Source organism: Echinococcus granulosus (genome assembly GCF_000524195.1).
Source record: "Echinococcus granulosus chromosome Unknown EG_S00012, whole genome shotgun sequence".
NCBI classification, from domain to species: Eukaryota; Metazoa; Platyhelminthes; class Cestoda; order Cyclophyllidea; family Taeniidae; genus Echinococcus; species Echinococcus granulosus.
This window is the reverse complement of record NW_020170392.1, coordinates 264,089-291,113: the sequence shown is the minus strand read 5'-3', so window position 1 is coordinate 291,113 and position 27,025 is coordinate 264,089. Positions and strand designations below refer to the sequence as shown.

General features: G+C 43.0%; 2 protein-coding genes across 2 annotated transcripts in view; both read right to left on the bottom strand. All coding sequences in view use genetic code 11, as the record gives it.

Annotated features, from left to right (window-relative positions):
- The window catches only part of EGR_02586 (Protocadherin beta-7), a gene marked incomplete at both ends in the record, with an annotated part of 12,455 nt that extends 5,826 nt beyond the window's left edge, over positions 1-6,629 (bottom strand). Inside the window, 3 exons of the mRNA XM_024491835.1 lie at positions 1,030-1,185; positions 4,032-4,415; positions 6,039-6,629. Coding sequence (XP_024353650.1) covers positions 1,030-1,185; positions 4,032-4,415; positions 6,039-6,629 — 1,131 coding nt within the window. The remainder of the gene's footprint in view (positions 1-1,029; positions 1,186-4,031; positions 4,416-6,038) is intronic.
- Positions 6,630-14,470: 7,841 nt separating this feature from the next.
- Positions 14,471-26,942, bottom strand: EGR_02585 (glutamate receptor, ionotropic, invertebrate; the record flags this gene model as incomplete). The annotated part of the gene is made up of 15 exons (XM_024491834.1): positions 14,471-14,623; positions 16,224-16,305; positions 16,387-16,439; positions 16,471-16,696; positions 17,294-17,421; positions 19,269-19,451; positions 22,527-22,748; positions 23,384-23,719; positions 23,787-23,957; positions 24,388-24,489; positions 24,541-24,660; positions 24,930-25,151; positions 25,728-25,912; positions 25,970-26,200; positions 26,879-26,942. 15 exons carry the CDS (start codon positions 26,940-26,942, stop codon positions 14,471-14,473), a joined length of 2,478 nt encoding a protein of 825 aa, XP_024353649.1.
- Positions 26,943-27,025: the final 83 nt, after the last annotated feature.

The window sequence follows — 27,025 nt, the reverse complement described above, 5'->3', positions numbered from 1 at the left end:
ATTTTACCCAAGTAACCCACGCATGAATGCTAATTGACTTCTAACTCTTTGTCGCCTTTCCGGAGTAAAAAAGGCAGTTGCATTTTAGACCGAGTGTGTTAAACCATGTTTCAACGTGATAGGGAGGAAGGTAATTGACCTTTCCCTATCTGCTTCCGCTTGTGGTATTGGCAGTAGAAGAGGCAATTCGGGTTATGGGGAAGGGCATTAAACAGCTGCTGTAAGGCACGTTAAATTATGAGACTGTGGTGCATAGTTTGGGCCTGGCCTTGATGTGCAGAAGGCATCTGCCCCAACAGGTGCCAGGGTTGGAATTAAGGCGAATTCACATGCTGCATAACAGGCGAAAAAAAGATTTTCGTTGGACCCTCATGCATTGCGCTTGGTCGCCATGGAAGTATCCTCTTGCCTGGAGTAGAGGAAGGACCAGTATGGCACTTCCAATCCCCTGATGTAATTATCTTCATTTATGCAGCTTTTAAACTCTTGCAAAATCTTTAAGTGGATACCTAAAGCACCGGGCGAAGTAACCAACTCGGTAGAGTTGCCAAGTGCAGTTAGATGTTTAAAGGGTGGTTGCAGGGTTCTCGGTCGACTTTTCTATGTAACTATGTTCAGAGCATGGAGGCTGAAGCGTGCGTTTCTTCATAGCAAAATATGTCTCTCCGTTTGTTAAACATTTAGGTAACCATGGAGTCGTTTGTCTCTTCATTAGGAAGGGAGTTGACAGGTTTAGTGTTGGCGTTTAAAAATTAACTTATGTCATATCAGGCTCCTCTAAGTGCTTTGCTGTCGACTTGTATGGTTAATTAAATCCCACCTTAATGCAGTGGAGAACACATTTGAGTTCGCAGCACAGGAAGTTGTGGAGTTGTTTTTGCTAACAATCCCTCTTTTTCTCCCCATCATTCATTTGACCACCCAACTTTAAACCAAACGTGTCGTGACATTTAGAGACAAAGGCTTACCTCTTTAAGTGATTATAAATAAAAAATGAACAGAAGTGGACAAAAATGACATTCTGCTTACTTGTTTGTGAGTTTCAAAGTCCAGTTCCTGTGCCAGTTTGACCCATCCGGTGGTCGGATCGACGGTGAACATCTGGCCGAACTCGGGATCCGTTAAGGTGCTAATCGAGTAGGTCACTTCCGCATTGTTGCCAAAATCCAAGTCAACCGCTTTCACCTGAGGGAGGATGCCTCACTTGGGAAGGGTTTCCATCAAATTTGAGTTCTTCTACTTCTCAATCATGCTCGTCTTGAGATTGTCATAATGATAACACTCCCGGTGGTCTGTGGAAAGTGCTTCCGTTTGTGCTTTACCCAAGTTGTTTTTAGTTTAACATGTGCCTTAAATGCTGGCTTATTTTTGGCGCTTTTATTCTCAATCTTTATCCGATTATTGTCACAATCACTAAGGTGGAAAATTTGAAAAAGTTATTTCAGACGCAATGTCAGAGATACGAGAACAAAACCTCTTAGTCAAATTTGCCGTGTAATGATGCTCTCTACAAGTTTCCCACTCTGTGGAGAGAATTGTTTTGTTGTCTCCCACGCTCTACCCCACTGACATGTGGAGGGCCTTTCCACAAACAGTGTTGGAAAGTTCTGCCCACGAGACCCTTATTTAGGATTTCACCTCTGGAACTGACCCAGGACTGAATAATTTTAGCACTCACGCTTTTAAGAAAGCCTTCCTTAACATATATCTTAACCACCCCAACTAGTCTTTGGGCAATGCATGGGCCGTGAACGCTCTCTTTTCTTCAATGTAAATATAGTAAATACTACGGGTAAATGAGTAAAATAATAAACAAAATGGGATAAAATGAAGTATTTTGCAAATTTTTTCCTATTTGTCGGTTTTTTGAGCGAGAACTGAAAACTTGCAGAACTGTTTAGTAGTTGCCTCTCTCTTCACTTTCCATAGCTTAAAGATGCCTTGAAATCTACAAATACTTAAGTCAAGAGTTTTTGCCGTCTTGCGACCCAAAACCATGAGTTTTGTTGCTCTCAAAATGGTTCTACACTAGCAAACCCAGAGCTATCACTGAATCAACTTTAAAAGTTAAATGCCAACGTCTGTGTGCGACTAAACTCTAGTCCTAGTAAAAGAATGCTTGTCACAAAGAAGAGAGATGGTGGAGGACGCTTTCTCCGAAGAACAACACCTAGATCCACCAGTAAGATAATATCTTATACCTATTTACAGGATATATTTTAGCACAAAAGTAGGACCTACAATCATCTCCCCTCTTCCTTCTGTCGCCAAAAATAAATACATTCAACGGCAATTCATTTCCAGCAAACCTTCAGTTAGGTCCACGACATACTTTGAGGTTATCGTCCACAAATTTCACTTGTCTTTGTAGGAATTTGGCATTTTAGAGTCATTGGATGAAAAAAATACGGTCCAAATGAAGATCGGAGTATCATTGCAGGCAGTTGAATGCACCAGGCGAAACGGTTAAGTAGCATTAATTGGCGGGCAAGTTAGACGAGGCTAATGGATAGTAAGGTTACAAATAGCTCTGAATACAACCAGTATTCCCTTGAAAGTGGTAGTAAAAGCGAATATGTTCCATCTTTCATCGCCTTTCAAGGGTAATTACTCCGATTGCTAAACTGCTTCCAAAACAGTCGCTTGCTAATGTGTACCGATGCTAAGGAGTGATTTTGTGCTAAGGTATTATCTGCAATCCTCTCATCTTTTGGCGGTCTTTTTCCAAAGTGAGGCTGTCATAAAAAAAATTTCGAACACCAAAGCCCAGATGTGAGGCAATGATTGCGCTGCCAAACCAAGCCACATAATTGCTGATCAAAAACTCAGCACTATAGATGTTTCTAGGCCAAAAGATAGAACCCTGTATCTCGTTTATTTTTTAAGCTGTGCCACTCTGCTTGAAAGGGGCTATTCGGTGCAACCAGTTATCACGAACTGATGAAGGGCATGTCACACATTTGAAATGCCGCGCTCAGGCAATAAAGTCAGGACGTCAAGTTTTCGCAGAAAAGTTGCAGCTGATTCATTAAATAGTCATGCAAAGCACTTGCTCTCTGAACCTGTGCCCAAATGCACTTTGATTAGTGCTGTGATGTTGTCGACACCTGTACTTACTTTTAGGAAGAAAATAATTACTTCCTTTATCAGTGTACGCTTCCATTTTTTTTAACGACTACCCAACTGGGGTTTTCAAATCAGTGCGAAGAAATAAGGAATGACAAAGACTCCCCATAATTCTTTATGAAAAGTTTATCTGTAGTCGCCTTGAATACGAATCAGGCAACTATTAATCTGTGGTGGCTTTCGCGCAGCTGCCTTGTGAGATCACGACAAAAGTGCGGTACCAAGGCAGAGGACCATTTTTTGCGCGTACTTGGGGTACAATGGCCCAGTGCTGGAGGTACCGTCGCAGTAGTTATGCGATTCGCGAAAGCATCTGCATTACTTTGATTTATCCCGTACACCATGTTCGCAATACCAGCTGACAAAACTGCAAGAGAATGAATTTGGTACGTGTAATTTAGGCAAAAAAATAGGCGGCGATGCGAAATTAATCACTAATCCGGTGAGACATGTTCAGATTCTCCGTGTACAAGGAAATCGCAGCATAAGTAGAACAAACTGGCTTCTATTCGAACATAAAAGGAGTCTTGAATGAATGCGTCAACGGCGTTCGTAATTTCTTCCGAAACTGAATGCCCTAATATCATTTACCCGTGTCACTTTCAAATGTCAAATTTGCCTGTGTGGTTGTCAAAGACACAAAACATGTACATGGGATGGCATTTCGATGGGTAAAGAAGTGCCCATCGCCCTGAATCATCCGACTTCGGGATTTTAAACAATCGTTTTATAAACTCAAAAATCTTAACGCGACAGCATCTTTATTTCCTCCGCTTAAAACCTTGGAACAAAATTGGGCACCTCTTCCCAGTTCGTGTTAAGCCTTGATGGTCCTTAGATGTGTCAAAATACAACGCAAAACCAAAAAAATGTCAGAATTTTTGCCCCAGGAAAATAATGATTACCTGAATGATTTGAGACGAGATCTTCGTGTTCTCTGGAATAGTAACGAAGTATACAGATTTCTCAAACAGTGGATCGTTGTCGTTCACATCTTGGACGTTAATTGTGACACTGAGGGAGGCGGTGTTGGGCTCGACTCCTCCATCTCTTGCAATGAGGCTGAATTTGTAGGTGGGTTCTACTTCCCGGTCAAGTTCTTGATTGAGCACGAGATAGAGCTTGGATGTAGTGGCATTCCAAGCCATCTCGAATTCTGGCAGTCCTGGCCACATTTCATAAGATATGGCTTTATTTGACCCCGAGTCAAGGTCAGTAGCTGGGGGGAGGTCGATTGCGTTCCCTAGCTGCAAGTTCTCCGGGACTTTGAGAGTAAGCTCTGACTTTTCCTAAAATAACAGACATTGCGTTTTTAGTTCGGTTAAATAGCGGGAAACAAACATTTATTGGCGACGAAGGGTAGAGAGAAGTACTTCAACCACTACTACACAAAGAATGTCACAAGTGAGTAGGCATAACAATATTTCGTAATTTTGGTAAACGTTTAAGCCACAATGGGTCTCGGCCTTACTTGTGCTTAAGTTAAGGATTTTTAAATGGTTAACTTCTGGCTTTGATAACTCGGTGGATAGTGCACTTTCGTCCGGAGCTCGGAGCCGCCGCCAAGAAGCGGTGCACAGCGCGGCTATTAACGGACCGCTTTGGAAACATCAGTCACAAGAAAAATCATGTTCGAAGGGTGCAGGGAGAGAATTGTTTGTTTACCGCGATCAGACGTGACTGCTGCTGCCTGCCCTCCTCGAGCGCAAGTGACTGATTACTAAATTAAGCTGCACATGGAACATGCACATATCTCTTGAATATCCCGACCACAATATCTTTTGTTCTTCCCTGGTCTCTGGCTAATTTGTGCCCGAAATAGGCGCAGCATCTGCTACTCTTTAGCTGTTAATTGAAGTAGTTCGCTTCTATCTTACCAAAGCAGTACATGTTGTCTAGTGGGGCTCCTTGCAAGTGGACAAAAAGTGTTTAGACAAAGGTGATTCTAAGACCCGAAATACAACGGTATGTAAGCATTTTAATTCTTTTCGGTGGTCGAACAAATTGCAGCATTTGGAGTGTACCTTTAATATCAGACTCCTGTTTCTAATAGAAATCAGGCATCAAATGACCCACCACTCATTTCAAGTTAGAAACGCTGAGAAAACATACTTTGCGTGAGCATTACACCTTGGCTGCAAAAGCATTCTCGTTGACTCGAATTCGAAATATTTTTTTGCTAAACCTACCCATAGAAACTCCTATTTATTTAATTTTGGAATTAAAAATTTCCTCTTAAGCCTGCCGAATACGCTCTGTGGGAGCATGGTAAATTGGAAAGCGACCGGTAACGTTTACATCCAACGTAACAGAGTCGAAAGTGAATCCACAAACGCCTGAACAACACTTCTTATGCTATGATACTCATGAAACCTTTAGCATTTCCATAGGGACCAAAACTTCCCCAATCAATTGCGGTCGGGCACAAGCGGCACTCCTCAAAACAGCCACCTAATCGGTTCAAGTCACCTCCAGATTTCTGTGACCTTTGAAACCTCGGGACAAATTCCCAGCCTAAATATTGTTGAATTATTTAAAAAATGTTTTGTTGAGATTATGTCGGAATAAAGGCCTAAAATGTTCCCTTTGTGTTTTTTAGATTCTTGAAATAACGAGGTCGACGTAGAGATCATTCATGCCTGGTGAACACGGGATTAAAGCTAGGTAAAGAGGTAGATTTACCTTATTACCTATATTTCACTAAATATAACTGAAAAATGGGTTCTGTTTGGTAAGTTCTTTTAATGTCTTGTTAAACTTCAAGAACTCCTTTTCTTGCCAACTGTGACTGATCGAGCGAAAGGTTTTGGATTGTTCAAGTGGAAGCGGCTATTCATTTAGTGTTTGTCACTCAACCGTATCCACAAGTTGTAACAAGAACAACCATCCAATAGGCAAATGGATTAACTTACGTGCCCAAAATCCGTCCTGTCAAATGACTTCAAATCCCACTTTGGCGCATTGTCGTTGACGTCACCAATGCAGATATAAAGTTGTAGGACGTCTTCCCGTACACTTGCAATTTGGAGGGAAAAGCAACAATAGGAGGCAGTCTTTATGGAAAAGAGATTATTCCGTTGAAACACTTTAATCAGTGAATTCGCTTTATTCGGTATACATCCATCCGCTTCCAGCTCTGGGTCGTCAAAGTCGAGGCGTCTGGATGTCTTTATCATTCCGGTGTGCGTGTTAATACTGAAGTAGTTGTTCTTCGCGGACATGTTGAAAAGGGATTCGGGGTAATAAAACTCTAGTGAAGGATCGGGCGACTCCTCTATTGTCACAGAGTAAACTCCTCGCTTGGCGTAGACTTTTGCGAGGTAGATTGCGCGGGAGGCACTTAGAACCACCTTGCCTACAGGAATCTCCTCTTCTTGCAGAAAGAGATACACTTGAGAGATGTTATTCGGGACAGCCATTGGAATTATAAGAAACACATGGTAGAGAAGAAAAGGAAGAGTGAAGGACAGATGGAATCGATGAAATCCAACCTTGGTCAACATTACACTCAGGTGAGTGCGTAGACCGGCCCTTGAGGCACCACGGCTTGTGACCGATGTACGGATAAATACTCGACAAAAATGTCTACAAAAGTAGGCAAATATCTTAATTTGGCAATGACTTTAGCGTCGTTCCTTGCTAATTTATGCTAATGTGGATTCACATCCAACGCATCAACTGTAGATTTAATCAAAATAAATTTGTGAGCAGTCTAGTATAGACATCCCTGCGACAGAAATTATAGCTGGGATGCAGTGTATTTACGGGAACAAATGTGAAAAGCCCTGAACCGTGCCAGCGGCGACACAATTAGCGGTAGACAGAAATACATGCAAAAGCATATATGTATGAATTGCAATTATGGCTTAACGTCCGACTCGTGGCGTGTTTGCAGTAAAAAAGCAAAAAACTTCCAATACTAAGGCGAAATGCATTACACAATATTATATTCACACATCTCACGATCGCAGCACCCAGGAGAAAAGCCATCTTCATACATGATATGCTTAATCGGACTACCGTCAAAGCCAAAATTCACGTATAAAAGTACTTACGAGTCGCAGAAACGTGAAAAGTGTTTGCGTAGTCTGGAGTTGAATGGACCTCCAGCATGTAGAGGTGCCACGTCCGAGGACTTACCAGGATTAACACCCTCCAGCGTGTAAGGGACGCTGGTGGCTCAAAGTTGTCGCAACTACTGCACACTCCTCCTTTTCCTGCTCTAGCCCCACTTCCTTTTTGCCTTCAATGAGCGCCTGTGCACGTGTGTGGTTGTGTTTGTGAACGTGCCCTGCGCCTCAATTCGTCTCCCTACTATTGTCCTCTTCCACAGCAGAAGGGAGAGCCCTGGCCTGCTGGCTAGCGGACGCGCGAGCTAGCGTGCGTGCGTGCGTACGTGCGTGCGTGCGTGCGTCCGTGGCGACTCGGTAACCCATTCCGCACGCACGCGAGAGCGCATTCGTCCACGAGATTGCAAGTGTGGCCACGATCCCTGTAGATGGACTGGGATGGCATAACAGTTTCTGGCGTAATAACATTCCTCCGAGGGATGTGTCCGCCTGTTGTTATCTCGTTTTTGAGTGCTGTGCCTACGCGAATTCATCAGTCCAGTTCAATTTACTGTCACGTATTTGCAGGAATGCCATTTGATGTTGTTAGCAAGTAAATCTTAAATGCCTAAACAATTTATGAAAAGGGCGTTACTCTTACAAAACTTAGTAATTGTACTTCCCCATCATTTTTGCATTCTTCTGGTTCAATGCTTAAGAAGGCTTAAATTCGCAGGATTGAAATGCTACTACTATGGCACTTTTTAGCAACAAAAATGTTGTTGATTAGGATCCCAAAAAAAATACAATTATTTACAAAAACCAAACTTATTTTGAGGAAATAAGCAATTTTGCTACTGATTACTGGTTGTGCACATGACTCTGCTATCTAAAAACAAATTCAAAAGGCTCATTTCAAATTTGTGAATGATTGTGGAATCTATGACGGTGATTTTCAAAGAATTCACTCTCCTAAAATGGATCTTCATCTATAATGGAGAATAAAGCGAATCTTTGCAAATTAGTTGGTTATTTTGGAATACATAAGTACGTTTTGGCTCCAGAGTAGTTATTAAAATGAGCAATTCTAGCCTGTAGCAGTACTTCTTCGACGTCGTAGCACTTCATGGTGCAGCCGAGTTTTGACTTTCAGCTGGGCGACCGGCATTCGGCTCACTTCGGCTGCTGATCTGAAGTGGAGGCTGTGGCTAAACCCGACACAATTCCGTGCAACCGCAGGAGCAATATTTGGGGACGATACTACTAATTTAGACAAAGGTTTATCACACTGTTTTTAAAATGATATGCCTTGGTAACTATTTCCTTACTGGTTTTACAGTATTTTGTAAACCTGAAAGCACCCAGTTATCGCCAAAAGACCAATCGCAAATTTAGTCTGTGCTTACTGTAATGAGCAAGGCGATCCGAATTGGACTTGTCAAACTTATCAATGTCAGGAACAGTTAATGCATCATATTTGCAAACTAGACCTTTAAATTCCCCTTCATATCTCCGAAAGATATTTTGTTACCTACTAAAATACCGAAATGAGCACAATGAGGACTGCTACTCATATTTTCTTGCCTCTAATCTAAATAAAAGCGAATTTTTGATTTACCGCGACCGAAAACGCATTGAAATAGCATGGTATGGAAGGAAGCACCCTTAAACTCCTACTTGACAGTTAGAAAGACCATTTTCAAGGCATAGATATGCCTTTAAATCCATCTAACGATTGTTGTGATGTTTTGCTGCACAGGAGTCGAATCCACCTTCTTGAAGGTGGTTCAGTTGCTGCTCAAGGGTAAAATTATTGACCCGGTGTGATACGATTTTCCTCCGGCCGTAGGCTCAACACCTCCCATTATGGCCGGGAAAATGGGCAATTTCATTGGCACTTGATTATTTATGCAAGATTTTGGGATTTTTGCCCTTTTACAAATCATACTACTTTTTATTGTTTTGAAGGGCTTAATTGAGGAGGAAGAGGAGAAGGAGAGAAGCACTGTGGCTGTAGCCCCACAAGAGCATGATTACTTCCCGAAGATTCTGGATCGCCAAGAAAAGGAGAGCAGAGGATACAGTATAAGAGCAACACCTTGGACGTTTTCCATTTTTCAGAGGCTTAAGCTTTTTCGTCATTAGGCTTTTTAGGGAAGGGAAAATGTGTACAGAAGGAAGCTGGGTTGACTGATTCTCTGGCAGACGCATCATTGCTTTATAAAGTGCACTTGACAACCCCTCGCGAAATTCCACAAAACAATGTTTCAAATGGGGAAATGATTTTTTGCTCCTAGAGTGTCTAAGTTTGCGGTTGGAACACTTCTTTACTTCCGTGCTCGCGCCGGTGTGCTTGGAAGCGACGACTTTAGGTGGGGATTAGAAGTAGATCCCAAAGGGCTCCATTTAATAGCACTACGAGTTAGATTAGAAAATCGTAATGATAGCTCTTGTGTTGACAGTTATATTCCCGCCAAATTGAGGTTAGGAGGACGCAGGAGACATGAACAATTGTCAAGCACTGTTCGAAGTCGAGTCGCCTATTGTGACGTTAAATGCGACACCAAACGTGTATTTGTGTGTTTGTGCGTGTGTTCCTCGGTCCCATAAATAAGGCGTGATCTTCACTCGTCGGGCGGTCCTTCGACAAATGCCACCACCCAGGCTTACTGTTTTCAACTGTCGCTTGTCCGTGTAGCAGAGCTAGAACGATGGCAGCAGCAAAAAATGCCAAAAAAAACCCTTTCAACAGAAAAATGATCTTACTGTAGTGTAAGTGGCCGGACATGAGATGGTATTCAAGGAACGAAACTTCCCTATGCAAAAGGTAGGGGTGTAAATTTAAAAGCAGCATTTGGACAGTACCTAATCTGCAAGTCAAAAGGAATCTTACGTAGTGATGGGTCGGTCAGTCAGTCGGTGTACTGCATTTGGGATGTGTAAATCCGCCTCTTGTTAACGCCTTTTACGCAGGAGATTGTTTACACCAAGGCGCTATGGTGGTCACGCACACATACACACACTTCTTCCCCTCACATGGGATAGGGTGTGGAAGTTAGCATGTAGGTCCCAGCCAAAATAAGGTGATGATTGACTGCAAAATAAACTTTGCATAAATAAGGCCTAAATGCAAAGGCAACAGCCTAGCCGTTGGGAAAGAATTCAATGTCTCTGTAAGTATTTGCCCCATCCGACGCCCTTGCTGCAGCTACCAATAAGGGCTTTCACCGACTCGTGGGTCGCAAACCGACCGGCGAATAGAGGTGCGCGATGTTCTTTCGTCGGATTATAGCTGCGTTTTAGTTTTAGAACGGAGAAAAAGGAATCCTAATGATCTAAATCGCTTCCAAGGTCCCAAATCCAGATGTCTTCCTGCAAGTGTTGGATTATCTGGGATAATCATCCCAGCGTCACTTATACGTGACTTTTGGTCCCTATCGCTTTGTGGTGGATAACTGTAGGAAATAGAGGCACATATAGTTGGTTTGAGTTGAGTCGTGTGTATGGATGGATGGGTGAATGACAGATACGAATGAATGAAGGGATAGATAGGAGAGGGTGACTGTATTTTTTCAATCTATGTTTAACAAAACTTCGAATTAACCACAGCATTTGTGGGCAATGGTGACCACTTTTTCGTCAAGACTGGCCCTAATAGTGGGCATATTAATGAGCTTCTGGCTTCTCTGTAGTCGCGAAGCTCCAAAGACATCGGCGTAATTGGATCAGTGTGCAACTTCTGCGCTTACAGTAATTCCGAGGTCAACACATGCTATTGCCCAAATAAAGAAGGTGTTGCAAGTCTGTCGACAATACACCTCGTGGTGATTAGGTACGCAATGCATTGCCAAATTAAAGGTGAGGTTAAGAGAGCTGACATTTAGCGGAGGCAACCTGCGTGCTGACCAAGCTAAGTAAACTTAGTCCTGCGGAACAGAGACTTGACCTTCAACGCGAATTCTCAACCGCCCTATCTCACCGAGGAGAGGAATGCATTTCTCTTCCACTTCTCCGCATTCATTGCTCCAATTTCACGAAGAGTTTACAATCGTATGGAAGGCTTTTTTACAGTCTGAGAGATCATGCGTATCTGTGGAGGCCATTTGGTAGGTGATTTAGGGATGTCATTCATCCCACTCCTTAACTCAACCACCTAGCTGCACTGTTGCGACTGAAAATCCAGTTGGTCCAAGATTTTTCAGTCGTTAGAGACTATTTTCTTTGGGTAGGTAGAATGCGTGTTTTGTGACAGCGGGTTGACCCTGTACCACCGTAACGAGAACGCCAAATTCTACTCATGTCAGGTATGCGGCCTCAAAACGTCCTCCAGAATGCACAATTATAGGCGCGTCCACAGAGGGTCTACCCAATCGGCTTTCCGCGTTGATGCGCCGAACGGCCAGGTGAGCAGAATGTACCGACGCAAAATAAATGATGGGCAAGCGTTTGTCAATTTTAATATTTACCGCACTCTCACGTATGGCCAAAGCTCCACCCATCAGCAAATTGGTGCCGTTTTTGTCCTCCAATATGGCATTGCCAAAGTGATAAATTGCGATTGCTCCACTGCCCCATGCAACATCTCCAATGTGAGGGGCGTTATTCAAGCTCTTGCCTGCACGTGGCGGAGCAGGCCTTCTGGTGCCGATGAGGGGAGAGGAAGGAGTTCACGAGTGTCTATTGGCAGAACATATTCATTTCCAAGCATGCTGGGTGTATGTTCGCCCTCCGTTTGGCTGGCAGGAGGCATGAGCCGTCCCAATGTAATTTGCCCCTGCCCGAATCCGCGGTTCAGTTAAAGTTGTTTTTCATGGTACGCGATGAAGCCGATCGCAATACAGCCTTAAACATGAAATTTAATATTTCTTATTGAGCCTTTTAAATACGTACGTAAGGTAACGCTTGTCGCCTGTGAAAGTAGAACCGGCCCACATCAAAGTTCCGGTATTCGTCCCCACTTCTGTAGATCAACGTTTTCCTGGTTGAATGGAGTAATTATTGCAACAACTGAATATTCTGCCCAAACCGAGCATCAGGAGAAGTGGACTTGAAGATAAGTGGACAATATGAAATCGGACCTTAAGGAAGATTGGGTAGAGGGTGTGTGTGTATGTCCGCATGAGGCGGGAATGTGGCTACATTCTGAACTGGAACTGAAATAACTCAAGTGTCAGTAAGGATATTACAAATTTGCATTCATGTTCAAAAGAAGGACAAAAAAATTACTCTATCAATTGCTACATTCTGCTGGGCTCCCACTTCTCGCAGCCTAGACGGAGGTCCCCTCAAAAGGCGCTTGGCAAACACATAACCAGGCACTTTTATCAGTTCACTGTTTAATAGCACCTAGTTGTACCCGTCTATTTAGCTCGACGATTTGTTGTGCATTTATGTGTAGGTTTATTTGTGCCTCCCTTTTAAATCAGGGTGACAACCAAACTTACAACTCATCAAACCTGTCAGCAGGCGTGACGATGGAATGGAGTTTTTCCTGACGGCATGTCTATCATCAGGTCTTGCAAAAAAAACATTCAATAAAACACTAAATTCGTTAATTTGAGCAACAAAAAACATGCCATCGAAACTCTCCCTGCTAAATCTAACAACCCTCTGGCCACACTCTCACCTCCATTCCAAATTTTGGAGAACTAGGAATCAAAGGAGAACCAGTTCATGCCCAGTACTTTTAAGCCTTCAGAAACCAGCGCATATGCTGATGCAAATCATTCTAAGGCTAATTTAAGAGGTACTAGTGTACCAATCACGAGTTCCTCCTCCGTAAGGCGATAAAACCCCTCAGGTACACATGAAGTGGCTGGCAGAGGTGATCGCAAGTGTTCCTTTGTGCTTGGGCACAGGGAGGGTCCATTTATCAGACTAGCACGTAAAGGAATTGGTGGTCGTTAAGCCCCACCATTAAAGGATTTATGTCCTTGTATTTCAACCAACATCACAATCATCCATCCATTGACCGCAAGACAGAAAAGCAGCAAGCCTTTGGGAACGGGATGAAAAAAGCCTCGATCCCATTTACCACCTACAACAAACTTGGGGGGAATAGGCCGAATACACCTGGCATTTCCAGTCTCACTAAACCCTGAAATGCATCTTACGGCCGTATTGCTTTCATAATGAGGCCTGGGGGGCAAAGTTGGTGGTAGTCAAGGTTTAAATGAGTCCCGGCAGCAACTTTCAAGGACTTTATGGTACAAATCTACGAAGAAATGAAGCTAGCCACCTGTGGAAAGGATCGTGGTTTCATAAGATTTTACTACGGAGCTGCCCACGGTATCTGCGTACAGATGTCCATTGAGTGAACACACGATGCTTCCTCCACCTCTCCACTACCTAGATAGAACCCAGATAGATATGTGAGAACAAATTGGCAAGAAGGAATAGACCCGAAACGTCATCCTCACGGAACTACTTGAAGCCCCGTCCCTCGCTATTCGACTCGGCTTTTAGGGCAGTGTTTCTATGCCTGGCAATAGATATGCGTGATAGCCAGCACACTTCCTCCCCCAATAGAAGTCCCAAACAAGACAAAACTGTAGATCCAGTGGAACTGCCAAGAGGGATTAGTGACGTTGTGGTCATATATCCTCTCAATTGCACGCAAATTTGATTTCTGACACAGATGGCGTGTGGGCGCCTTTCCTTACAGCACAGACTTCGTTGAGATGGTCGATGGGGAGGTTGCCCAAGGGGAGCGCCGGGGACGACACTCAAAAGAAGTGAGCCCTAGAGTACCTCGGTTGTATGTTGAACTTTTCGTCTTGATTTTACGGGCACTTAACGCCCCACTTTTGCACTTCCACTTGACGATATGGCCTCCAGACTATGCCACTGACCCCCCCCCCCCCCCCCCACCCTTCTGTATATCGACAGTACACACTCTGCCCGAATATTGTCTCTTCAGAGAAGTCTCAGGGCGGCACAGCTGGACCGCCATTAGTGAAGGGCGCTCGAGATGGTTAAGCGCGACACAAGGCTTTGAACCCATTCAAGTTTTCCCAAAGTAAACATCATGATAGCGTACTCATTTCTTCGCTTGAGTTTACTCGCTAAAACGCATAGATCTTTTCAAGAATCTGACCCGGGTTCCCAGGCAAATTTTATTTTAAAACTGCATCGAACTTGCTAAACTTCAAGCGGTTTATGCTTATGCCAGCCAAATCTTTTAAAGATTATTCAATAGACAAAAGTGATGAGGTGTTAGAAGGCCACCTATGAATACCTGAATGACGAAAGGATTTTTTGTAATACCATGGGAGCTTTTGCAGAAGGCAATGAATTTAATGCGGTTGATTATTGGGTGGAACGACGTCGTCGGGTCTGAAGGTCTTCTCCTCGGTGACCGAGAAGAGAGGGTCTGCGGTGCGCGGGTCATTTCCCATGTATGTCGCCTTCACGAAGGAACCCATCTCCAAACGAGGCCTTCCATCCGACTGCAAACACAGAAAAATAAACAATGAACAAACAAAAGAACTATGCCCTGTGTTTCTTCACCTGAGTTGAACGTTTAGCGGATCGTCTAAATAGAATCTTCCCTTATTTGACTTGGGTTGGTGCCTATCTCATGCAGAGCACCTGTATAGGATGGCGAAATAGGGCATTTCCATTCTCCTCGGTTCTTCACTTGATTTGCGTGCTTCGCAGACACGACGATATCAGCTGTTATAGTGAATGTGACACAAAAGATTTGTTTTTTTGGAATGCCCCCGAATGACTCTCCTCCTCCTTTTGCAAGTCAAAATTGTGTCCATCTGGCTGGCAACAGTAACTAGTGCGAATAAGACAGGCGTTAGTGCTGAACAGTAAAGTCACTACACAACAAACTGGCGATTCGTGCACGACTAGAACTGGCATTCATGCTTAGGCAGGGAAGATTTGGTGGAAGAAATCACTGCAAGGTTTAAACAACTAAGTGATTACATTTGGCTTCGACTTCAGGGTCAGCTGGTTGAGAGGAAAAGCATTTCTTAATGTTGCAAAAGCCACTGAAATGGTTGAAATTAAGATCACAGCGACGCAAGTGCTTAAATCACAAGCTGTACAAACCGCACATAAAAGCACGGATTGAAAGCGGGGTATTCGGTAGAACTACAACCACAACCAAAACACTGCACCACAATGCAAATGTAAGTTGGAGGAAGAAACAAAATCCGTGTAATCATAAAGATGGTGATTGTTGGCGATGTTGGTCATACCGTTGGTGCGCAGGCCTCCCTCCTAGCCAGCATTCTTTCTGCCCGACGCTACAGAAGGGATAAGAGAGAGAGGAAAGGAGGACAATACCTCCATGCATAGCCTTTTCTGGGGACTCTTCCACTACCGATGAAATTGTGTGGCAGAGGTTGCGCCTCCAAGCGAGTGTAACACGAATCAAAACGCCTTTTTTCTCTTACTAACAATTTTCGCAATCAGAACAACCAAACTTGGCGTTTGGTGTGAGTCAAGTCCTGTGGGTGTATGATGAATCACTTGCCGACATTAGTTTGAGACGAGTACGTTGTAAAACGCGTTCAATCTACAGCGCAGTAGCAACACTAACACAAGAAATCCCACTTTAGTTAACTACTTTGCGCGGATCTAAGAAATGTCACTTCATGCAAAAAAAAAATCTCTAATGAGTCAGTGGTCATTTTTGACAGCTCATAACCACATTTTAATCAGTTTTACTAGGTCTAAGTACCCTAAATAACCGACCACGAACTAATGGTTGCCATGGTGATCGTCGGATTCAAGATATCCAGCTATAGCCATAAAAGAATCCCTCCTTCAAGTTGAAAAGTTTTAATCGAGGGCTTTACGTACTTAAAAATGGCTTGTTAAATAGCACATGAAAAAGGCTCAAAAACGTTGATGATGTCTAGCTGGTTGAGTGCTCAGTAATTCGCATAGTGAGATCTAATGAATATAAATCGAATGCATGACCAGAAAAATGCATTTGCAAGCTTTGGAAAAATTAAATGTCATAAGGTTAGATTGTAAAAGCAAAAATGAAAGACTCGAGTGCAGTGTGATCGGCGCAAAGCGGCAACTTACGCCTCTTACTGTTTTTATTCGGCTAGCGTCGACGAAAGCAGTCGTATCATTTTCCAGCAGTCGAATCCAAATACCATCATCCCTTTGGGGATAGTAGAAGGAACATGCATATCAGAACTAAAGTCAGTTTTCCCCACTTTACATGCATGAATAATAAGTTTACTGGATATCGAGCACTTCACCGGGATACGTCTCCCCAAAGCGAATATCATTATCCTACAAGTCAAAAGACGCGCTACTTAATTACTTGTAAGTAAAAAGTTGTGTACTTGCAAAAAAGTGCGCTTGCCTTTTTCCACTGGCGATACATAGGGTACTTCTCGATGGCAGCTTCGATACCGGCGACAATGAAAGCGATGATTATGCCAACAAGTACAATGATAAATAGTCCACCCAACTCCCTGAGGGAGAACGGATTGTGTTGCATATTTATCTTCTCCGAGGGAAGCGGACAGTCACCCGTGCCTAGAGCTCTGAATTAAAATACCAAAATTTCCAACTAGAGAATACTATAGACGATGCGTCAATCAAGCACAAGGTTTAGGATGATTTACCGACGTTTATTTATCGCCTCCGAAACAGTTGTTAGTGTATATCATACTGCAAATTGTCTTTTGTAGCGGCTGTCAAAATAGGTCAAGAATAGCTCATTTAAACTGTCTGTTTTAAAGTACTTGTTTCATCCTCCTCATGCGTCACAAACTTTCCGGTTGACAAAATTTTGCTTGGAAACGGTATGGCTCCTGTTGTTCATTCGTCTCCTTTAGCGTCACTTTCAGATTGACTGGTCTATCGCCGTACCAGAGTGAAATCGGTCACTTTTTGCTTTAGGGGCTTTAGAGAGCACTTAAACGATTGAAATAAGCTTTAGAAGACGTGTTTCACATTGAGAGCTAGCAAGCAAGTGTTTAATGAGCAGGTAATTCTAGCTGTATCCTTCTTAACCAGTGAATATAGAAATATTTACCTATATCCCTACCAAGCTTTAGCTTCGCAAAATGAACATATTTTGTTTAATTCGGTAAGTGGACAGCTCTTCAGTTTTGCATCCTTTGCAAGGATAAACTCACCTCGTTTCAATGGAGTTAAAGGTCTGATCCGTGCTGATGGCGTTGATTCGATCAGTCATCAACTTGGCAAACTCGTCCTTTCCCGAGAGAAAGTACCCCAGAGCATAGAGGTATTCTACAGGGCCTGACTGAAGGAAATTTTACTCATTATGTCTGATGTCAATACTGTCATTGACGGTTTGCCACGAGTCAGCAATACAAACCGGACGAGGGAACTCAATTAGTGTTAAATCAGGCACTTCAAAGTATACTCACTTGAGGTGGGGATAAACGGTTCAACTAGTGCAAGAATTGTGGCATATTCGATGAAGAATATCTCTAACTCTCAGTTGGCATCAAGTAGACACTGAATTAATTGAATTGGGAGAACTGATGTGTCGAAATACGAAACTGTTGCACAACTCCAGTCATTGGCTGATTAAGGAAATGTGGGCAACTTATTTAGTCAGAACTGTGTTCTCTCTGCTGGACTGATAGCTTTTGACTAAAAACAGGAAAACGGTACCTAAACAGGAATACTTTGGAAGGATGAGCACCACTACACAAATGATTCCTCCATTCTCCAGCGATTATAAACCTTATTATTAAAACAAAGGATACCAGAATAATGCATGCTTAATGGTGCATAAATATACACCCAATCATTTTCTACTTGCCTCTCAAGTGTTACAGGCAAATACATTCGCCCGTTGTGCAAGGAGCGAAACATTAGGACCATGTCAAGCGGTAAGGACAGACTGTAACTGCTCATACCTTCACGTCAATTTCACTTGCCACACGTAAAGTATCAAATGCGCTCTCAGAAGCAGCACCCTTGATTGCACAATCAGTTGTAAAGCCTCTCGCATCAGAAAGTCTACTTAATTAAGTAGTTACATCTGGCGTGTGAGTACAGATGGTCTGCAGCTGCTGAGTTGAATAGATTTGTCAGCATTAGGGAAGTTTGATGCACGAAAAAAGTGTTTTGTGAATTTTGGGAGTCAAAAGCAAAAGCATTTCAGAGAAGCAAAAGCACACTCCGATGTCCAATTTCTTATCGTCCCCATCAAAAGGTGCTTACCTTTCCACCTACAGAAGTGACCTGCAGAAACAAGCATTCCCGTTAGCACAAAACTCGTGAGACGCAACCAAAATGTAGCTATCCCACACTTGTGTGTATTAGGGGAAAAACATTTTTTTTTGCAGAAAATCTGTGACAAGACAAACCTCTGTAGAGGGCGCTTTCTGTTCGTGAAGAGTTCGAAGAGCAAGATTCCTGGAACATAAATAGTCTAACAAAAAAAATCTCATCCCACTTTTATTGGTAGTGCAATTGCAGGTTATTGCTTGGACGAGGCCTTGTGAAGTTCAGAAAACTCCATTTCATCCCAAATAGCCTACGTCCTGAGAGCCAGTGTTACGTTTCCTCTACTGTTCGGCCCTTTAAACCAACCTGCCATGTTTAGACTATCTTTTCAAAAGTTTTTTTTGAGCACACCTTCAGTACCGCAAACCCACTGCTATTTTAGACACCGACAAAAGTGGACCTCCTCATTGTGGAAGCTGCTTCACAGGAGTCATCGACGCCTTGACTTCTGTGTGGCTGAGTAATGGAATTAAGGGTAGAGTAATTTACTCTTAATTATAAACTCTATTTTCCACATTCACTCAGATAATCAAATAAGGAGACTCATCAGTGCTGAGTTCCGGCAGGGAAGAACAAAAGACTGGGAGGATTGAAAGCGCCTGCCTTATGAAACCAACTTTTGAAGAACTCACTTTACACTACGAATTAAAGGGAGGCAGGGAAATGGACTAAGAAAGTCAAAGTTACGATGAATTTTGCGCTGTAGTGCTGAGCTCAGACTGTGCCTGTGCCTTCGTGGATTCACATGACCTCATTAGTCAACCACAAGGCGGTTCATGATGATGAGATTCACTTTTGAACGTGAATGGAAATGTTGTTTAAAAATAGTGGAATGTGAAAATAAAATACCTTTGCCAATCCACACTCTTCGCTAAGGATTTGCTTCGCCTCGAGTCGACTGGAGATGAAGATGAGGTGGTCGTTGGCTGCCATACGAGCAGCCACTTCTCCAACACTCTCCGCGTACATCTCCTTCGGCCAGTCGCGCTCGGCAGTGCTAAGCAAACTCCTCAGTGCGTCGTCTTGTGATTGCTTAAATTTTTAAGTTGAAGTTCATTTAGTTAAAAGAGAGAGAAGTACTTAGTTATAGACGACAATGCTTCTTGTAGAAATTATTGTTTCTCCTTGGATCGCTGGAACATCGCAGCACAACAATGTCTTGGTGGTTTGTCAACCTTGTCAAAGGGCTGAATTAACAACTGGAGGATGTTTAGCAAAATGACCGATGAGGAGTGCACACTGAACATTAGATCTGTGGGGCTTTTTAATGGCCTCACTGGGGCTAGCTCAACTGATCCAGTGTCGGTTTGATGAAAAAATCGGGGTTTGACACTCATTCCTAGCTTCCAGTGCGTCGTGGTGACCGAAGCCGGAGCGTAGAGGATGATACTAGTGAGAGGATGAGAGCTACGTAACGAAATGACCCTTTAAGATAACTAGCTACTTTGCAGGCTTCTCGTTCTCTGGAATTGCTGTCAACAGTCTACTAGTCCTGCCATACGGTTATAGTGACGTTTTGTCGGGGACCATACAGCTTATAACGCCTTCAGAGAGGACCTGTACAACACACGTCAAGATACCAGTGTGCATATGGCATAGCGGTCGGAAATTTTGAAACCTAAAGGTAGTAGCAGAAACAGCAATCTACCTAATGTATGGCACTCCGCTTAAATTCCCTAATTTTGTTTTAAAAAAATCCGACACAAACACTTTGATATCAGTGATATTGTTGAAGAAGATACTTGAAGCTGAGGACTTTTTTAGGTAGGACCGAAAGTTGTCCATCATCGCCAGCTAAGCAGCTTGACCTTTCGACCCTCAATTAGACAATTTTATTACCCTAATTATACCTAGTACTACAACCATATGATGGGAGTAAAGTAGCAGAAACTAAGAGTCAAAGATGTGCATGCATTCCTCTCGACGTAATGGGTCGTAAAGGTTGCAGAACTTGAATTAAATAAGGGGGGCCATAAGGGGGCCACTTAAGTGCTTTGGAATTGTATTTCCACCGGGTGGTCTGGCCTCCGAACCATGCAAGTAGTCCCGCAGCCCTCCTATACGTCAAACATACATATTCTTTCCGAGTATTGTCTTCTTTCGTCTTCAGGGAAGTCTCAGGACAGTGCATTGGTGAGAGCGGAAAGCGAACTCAATCCTAAAGAACCACTACTTTGATTTCCATTCCTGAATGCTAAACCTTAACGCGATGAAAGAAGGTTATGTACTGTGGGTAGGAGATTCCGTGATGACTCCCAACAGAAGAGCTGTAAATAACGTCCACCTTCGGCAACCACCCCAGTTCCGTGTTCTGTAATAAAGGCATCAACAACCGAAGTTACACTTGCCGTGAACCATCAGGAAAAGTACGATACGGAGCTGTTTGCAGTGCCGGTACAATGTAGCTTAGGTAAACAGGCGATACCTCCTTTACCTCGCCACTAGCTGGATACAACCCCGATAGATGGATACGGATGGACAGCACTGCAACGTGAACAAAGCGGAAAGAATGAACAGAGGCGGAACCCCACCCTTGAAGAACTATGTTAAACCCTGCTATTTGTTATTTGATTCCGCTTTTGGGCCAGAGTTCTTGCGACTAGCGACGGACACACGTGATGACCTACACATTCCCCCCTTCTCCCAATGCATTTCCAAAACAGGACAAAACTCCAGGTCCAGTGGAATAGCCAAGTGAAATCAGTGACGTTGCAGTCAAGCACCTCCTCAGTCGCATGGAAATTTGGTGACTGGCACAGATGGTTCGTGAATGCTTTCCTTACAGCACCGACTATGTTCTGATGGCTGACGCGAGAAGTTGAGTGGAGAGAGCCAGGGAGGACAATCAAAAGAGGAGAGGTGTTTTGTAATAAGTTGGTTGCTTGGTTAACTCTTGGTTTTGGTGAAGGAGCCACTTTGGAGCTCCGCCACTGTACCATTGCCAGGTGGCATGGGCTCTAGGCCATGCCTGTAGCCCCAAGCCCTACTCTGTGTTGAAAATGAATGTTCTACCCCAGGTATGGTGCCACTTTTCGTCTTCAGGGAAGGCTCGGAGCGCTACACAGGCATCATGTATGTCAATTGTGCATGCAAACTTTAAAGCGGATAAACCTCCACAAAATGCTTTTCTAACGCGCATTTGACAAGAGAGACTAGAACTTGTTAAAATTTGTTTATGAAAACAAAGTGCAGCTACTCACCCTATCAATGTCTTAATGAATAGTTCACTGTTCACAGATCCTTAATAATCTTCACACCTAATCTTTATTTACTGAAAAAAGGTATTGTTTAGAAAAAAGAGGTAAAAAAGCATTTAGGAAGCAAAGGTAATCACTTGACAGTCTCCAAAACCGATCAACAAAGCTGACTGATTGAGCAGCAGTGCGGATCACACGCGGGTAGGCGCGCAGCGCCGTGATTGGTTCCTCGAGATGAGGCTCTGGTCTAGGCAGCACCGATGAGGCGCTGACTCACTCCGAAGGCAGTTTTGTGCGTGAGATGGAAGTGGTGTGTGGTGGTTAACGCAGAGGGGCTGATCGATATGCTTGTCCGCAAAAGAATACGCCTGGTTTACTCTTAAGAAGGCAGGCGGTTCACTCCGGAGACAGATCGGCATCAAGCAAGTGTCGTGAAAATCGTCAACTTTAAGTGTAGTTTAGTTACCAGGTTTATCTGTCCGAGTGACAAAATGTAACAGACCGCTACATTTGTGCTCTACCGATATTGTTTGACGGACGTGTTCTATGGATCAGAGAGCAAACGTCTCCACGGCTTAAATAATATTTTGATGAATAAAAAATACCCCAATTAGTTGCTCATAAATATCAGGAAAACGTAAAAATAGAGCTTACAGACGTAACCAACTTATGAATGCGGGTGTTCTTGGTCAAGAATCAAAAAAGGAGAGATCGCGAGCATAGATGCACACTATGTAAGACAGCAGACACCCCAATACGATCTTTTCACGGTAAGACGAGACTTAATTGTAGATTTACGGTGTATGTGAAGAATTAGTAATGCCAATCTGCCAAAAAAAACCATCAAAATCAGTGGGGCACCCGATTAGAGGTGATACCACTAGATAGGAAAAGGCGGTGGAGTTCGGACCTGCATCATCCAGACGATGGAGCTGTTGCGAAGGAAAAGCCAACGATAGTTGACCCTGTTTTCGAGGAGGCCATAGAGAGACTTGAAGGGCATCATGGTTTCGCGCGCCACAAAACGCTGCTCCGCCAGAGAGGCTGCGTACGTTGCCACGAAGAGGATGGAGGCCATCCAGTAGGACTGATACAGCACCCGTAGTGACGTCTGTTTCGGCTTCACTAGCATCTTTACGCAAAAAGGCGGTTAATCAAGCTTTCATGGTGTGTTGTATGGTTTCTTTGCAAGGAAAAGTATCAGCACTGACACAGTAGAGGAAGAGAGACCTGCTCCACCTTTACCACTAACTGAACGGCACATCACACGCTGCTCTGCTGAGGTGGAAAATCAGTAAGGCAAACAGAGGAAGCATAAAAATTCCCATTGTGGCTTAACTATCGTCTGTATGTATCTAGAAAGTATTGCATCCCGGGTGCCCAAATTGGAAAAGGGTGGTGTGAATCCCACCCATGCAAACCCCCCACGCACACACACATGTGGGGCCGCAGAGTGGGCAATCGCTCGTCCCTAAACATCTTTTGCGAGCTGCATGAAAATGCATCCGCAGGAGCGCATTCGGAAAAAGAGGCGCTTGGATACCCCTAAGATTTCACTTGGACTACATTAAGCAGGCATTATCATTGCCTCAGATAGACATTTTCGGTCCGTAATTCCGGTCCCCTTCAAATAGTCTCTTAATAACAAATTGTACAGGAGACTTTGTGATGTTACTTAAATTGAAATGGTGCGGCGCAGATGGCTTAAAACGCCGACTACGTGCTTGACCGCTCTGAGCATCCTTTCTAGGTATCATTGCAACTGACCTTAGCCAGTAGAACAGCAGAGAAGTTCTGGAAGATGACATTGAGGAAGCGCTTGAAAAGGGGAATATTCTGATCCTCAGACACGAAGCCCATGACTCGAGTTTGATGTTCGTAGACAACTTTGATTATGAAAAAGATGATGGCAACGAAAATGAGAGAGGCGAAAACGCATAGCCAGATGTAACCGCTGAGTGAATCGAATATACGAAATAAGGCTCGCTGGTTCATTTTTCGACTTTTTATCATAACAACGCCATCGTAGAGAACTGCCTCCGTGTGCCTGACGGTTGTGCTCGCAAACATTGGCAAGGGGAACGCTGACATCGCCATCGTGACCTTCAAAAGATGAAAGGAAGGAGTTAAAGCAGGAGGAGGAGACTCATCGAACTTTCTAGGTACTCACATTCGACCGACTCAAGTAGTCTTCGACAGCGCCTTGAATGGTTACATCCTTGTTGTAGGGCATTGGGACAATCTCATAATCGTAGGGTACTTTAGTAGTGAAGATTTCTTGGATCATCTGTATGGCTACTGAGAAGTTGCTGTTTTCAAGTGAAGGCAGGAAAGTCGCGTCCTAAAAATTAGTTTGCTGCATTTTTTAAGTAGCCGTACAGAAGTGCCCCACCAATTTAGGAATTTTGGGACATTGAAGACATATACGCACAGGGATACGCACAGACTACTAACCTTTTAACCAAGGAACTAAGCAAAAATAGTTTGAATGGTTTTCTTGTAGAACTCGTAGAATCTTACTTGTTGTGAACGTAAACTCCTCAATCGACAAGCCATCACCGTCACATTACACTTAGTATTGCTTGAAATGTATCAATCTTTAGAATTTCATTCATTTTACACTAAGGTTTTCATATTTGATGCCTAATTGTAATTTTAAAATTCGTTATAAAAGATGTCAGATGCATTAAAGGTTGTTCCTGAATACGCTGTCATCAGGTTTAAAAAGGATGTTTTAAGCAAAGATTGAAAATAATCTTAAATATGGCAACTGAGCTTGCCTGGAAAGCCAGTAGCTTAACAACAGGTCGGTGATAGATGTTGGGCAGGAGCGTTAGCTTCCCTGTTCGGTGGTCATAGAATCCACTGGAAGGCTACACAAAATGATCATTATAGTGCGGATTAAAAGAACTTCCCAAACGTACCGAAATAGTACTGTCGGATCCTATCTCGTAAATGTTGACATCAATTATGCACAGGAAACCGCCTTGTGTAAAGCAAATGGTGAAGTTTGACCGGTTAAGGATGGAGACCTTGATGGTGGTCTAAAAGAGAGCATTTAGGAGGATATGGGAATTTTCTTCATTCCAGCGAAAGAAAGATTTCAAACACATGTCCTTCATTGCATTCTCTGTGTAAAAAAATACTCTTTAAGGGTAACTGAATGGTTAATTTTAAAAAAGGTGAGGTGGATTTGCAACACTGCTTTAATTACATCACTTATGTCTCCAGCAAAGATTTTCGCAATTGTCTACAGAGATTCTTATTAATCATTCTCCACAAATAGGCAGAAACAAACAAGGTGTGTGATTACCGTCTGTATCAGCCGAAGGAAATTGGGTGAGTTGAATGGGACCCATTTTCCATCCAGACGAATGACACTATCGCCTACATAGTTTTTAGCCAACTGCTCCAGAGCCTTCAAAGAGACCTCAACGGGAGCTGATTCGGCGCCACAGAGAACCGGTGAAACAACTGCAAGATAAGCACCCGCGTCAGCAAATCGTTTAAACGCCTCCTGGGTACCACCGTCAGCCTACATTAGGCAAGAAAAAACTGTTATCAATGTGTTGTACATTGGTGGATATTGATGCTATTTGGTAGGCACCTCGCAACTATGAGCGTGATACTAGTTGATAAATGATACGTTTGAGGAAAAGTAAGGAATCAGAATAAAACAAAGTAACTGTGGTATTTTAGTATAAGAATGAAAAATGAAACATCAGTCAGATTTTTTAGTATAAAGGAATTATTTATCAGTGCAACCAGGCAAAACTCCCTTAAGCTGCTATAAAGCTTCTGATTCGGTTTATCGACGTTCTCACCCTTTGATAATGTCAGGTATCATAGTTACAATGCACTTAGATAACTTAATTGATGCTCATATGCTTGTCAGTAAAATAAACGCACTTGAGGAGCCTTCCTACTTAAGCTCTTCACTTGTATCAGGATTTTTAGTCATGGGATTTTTAAAACAATTTTAACTCACCATATTGCTTTTAGTGTAAATATACGTTTTAGATCCAAAGAAAAGTCCGGTTTCTAGGAGCTGGATAAAAAAGGAGCGTGTTTTACAAGTAATTTTTTTGGACTTCAGTGTAAGCAAGCTTACCTTAACCAATACCAATTCGCTGAATGTAGAGCTTACGTTCCCGTCACAAATAGCATAATGTACGGTCTTTTCACCTACGTGTGACTTGAGATGAAACAATTCATCCCCCAGTTGCAATGAGTCAACACTTGTCAAGATGCTCCATTCAAAACTCGGCGAAATCATTTCACGAAGCTCTCGACATTCTGTAAAACAGCAGATCGTCGAAGGTTAATAAAAATAAAATGCGATAATTAACTAACCCGAAGTTACATCAGAAATGAAAACACGTTCATCAGTTTCTGGGTTTGCTCCTGCAAATCGCTCCACAATGGGCGCAAGATCTGGCAAATGAGGAGCAATTCGAAGCCAACTAGATGCATTGGTACGCCGTGGAGGAAGGTTCCCAGTGATGAAATATGCAACGTTTTCCTCTGTAGTATTAAGTCCAAAGTAGTAATCAAAGTTCCCAACAGCAGCCCGATAGACGCCAGCTAAAGATGAATAAAAACAAAGTTATATCAAAAGAGTACCTATAAAATTGTCCAAAATGAAGCAGCTTTATGCATGATGCATATGAAAACCACTCATCTCGTATTTGTACAAATTGCTGCAAAATTCTTCACGCAAACGCTCACTCATCATTGTACAAAAGTCCAAAAAGAAAAACACACGTAATCCTTAGAAAGCAAAAAAGGGAAGTAAAACGGGAATAGAACAATACGTAGGCAAGAAATAAGCGATACCTGTTGAACTTGATGGCCATCTAAACTGACTGGGGTTCATGGGAACGCCGCTAAGATATTGTGAAGTAAATTGACCTTCCTGAACTCCAAGACTAGGAGAGTAGGCTAAAATGGTTTATTCAAGAAAAATTACGCCCATCAGAAGGGAAAATTTTAAATATATGCGTCAAACAACCTAGCACTTATCCAAATTTTAGACAAAGAACATTGCATTTGAATACGAAACCAAAAAGTACCAACTGGCACTATGTTTCCAGAGGCTTCGCAGCAAGAATATTGTATAATGAAAAATAACAAGCACAGAAGGAACCAATCCATGCTTTCTATTTGCGCATGATGACCTTAAGGCCAAATAGATCTACTAAAACAAAGGAATGATGGAACAGAGTCGGTTGCTTCATTGTATGAAGTGTATGAAGTGCAAACCTCGCGCAATATTAGGATTCTGCACACTCTTGACAGTTCTAAATAAGTAGCTTGGATAATTCATCAACAGTAAGCCTCTACAGGAGCCAAATCTGCATTAACCGATATCATTACCTCAACATCCACCTAATTTGTCACTTTAAAGTT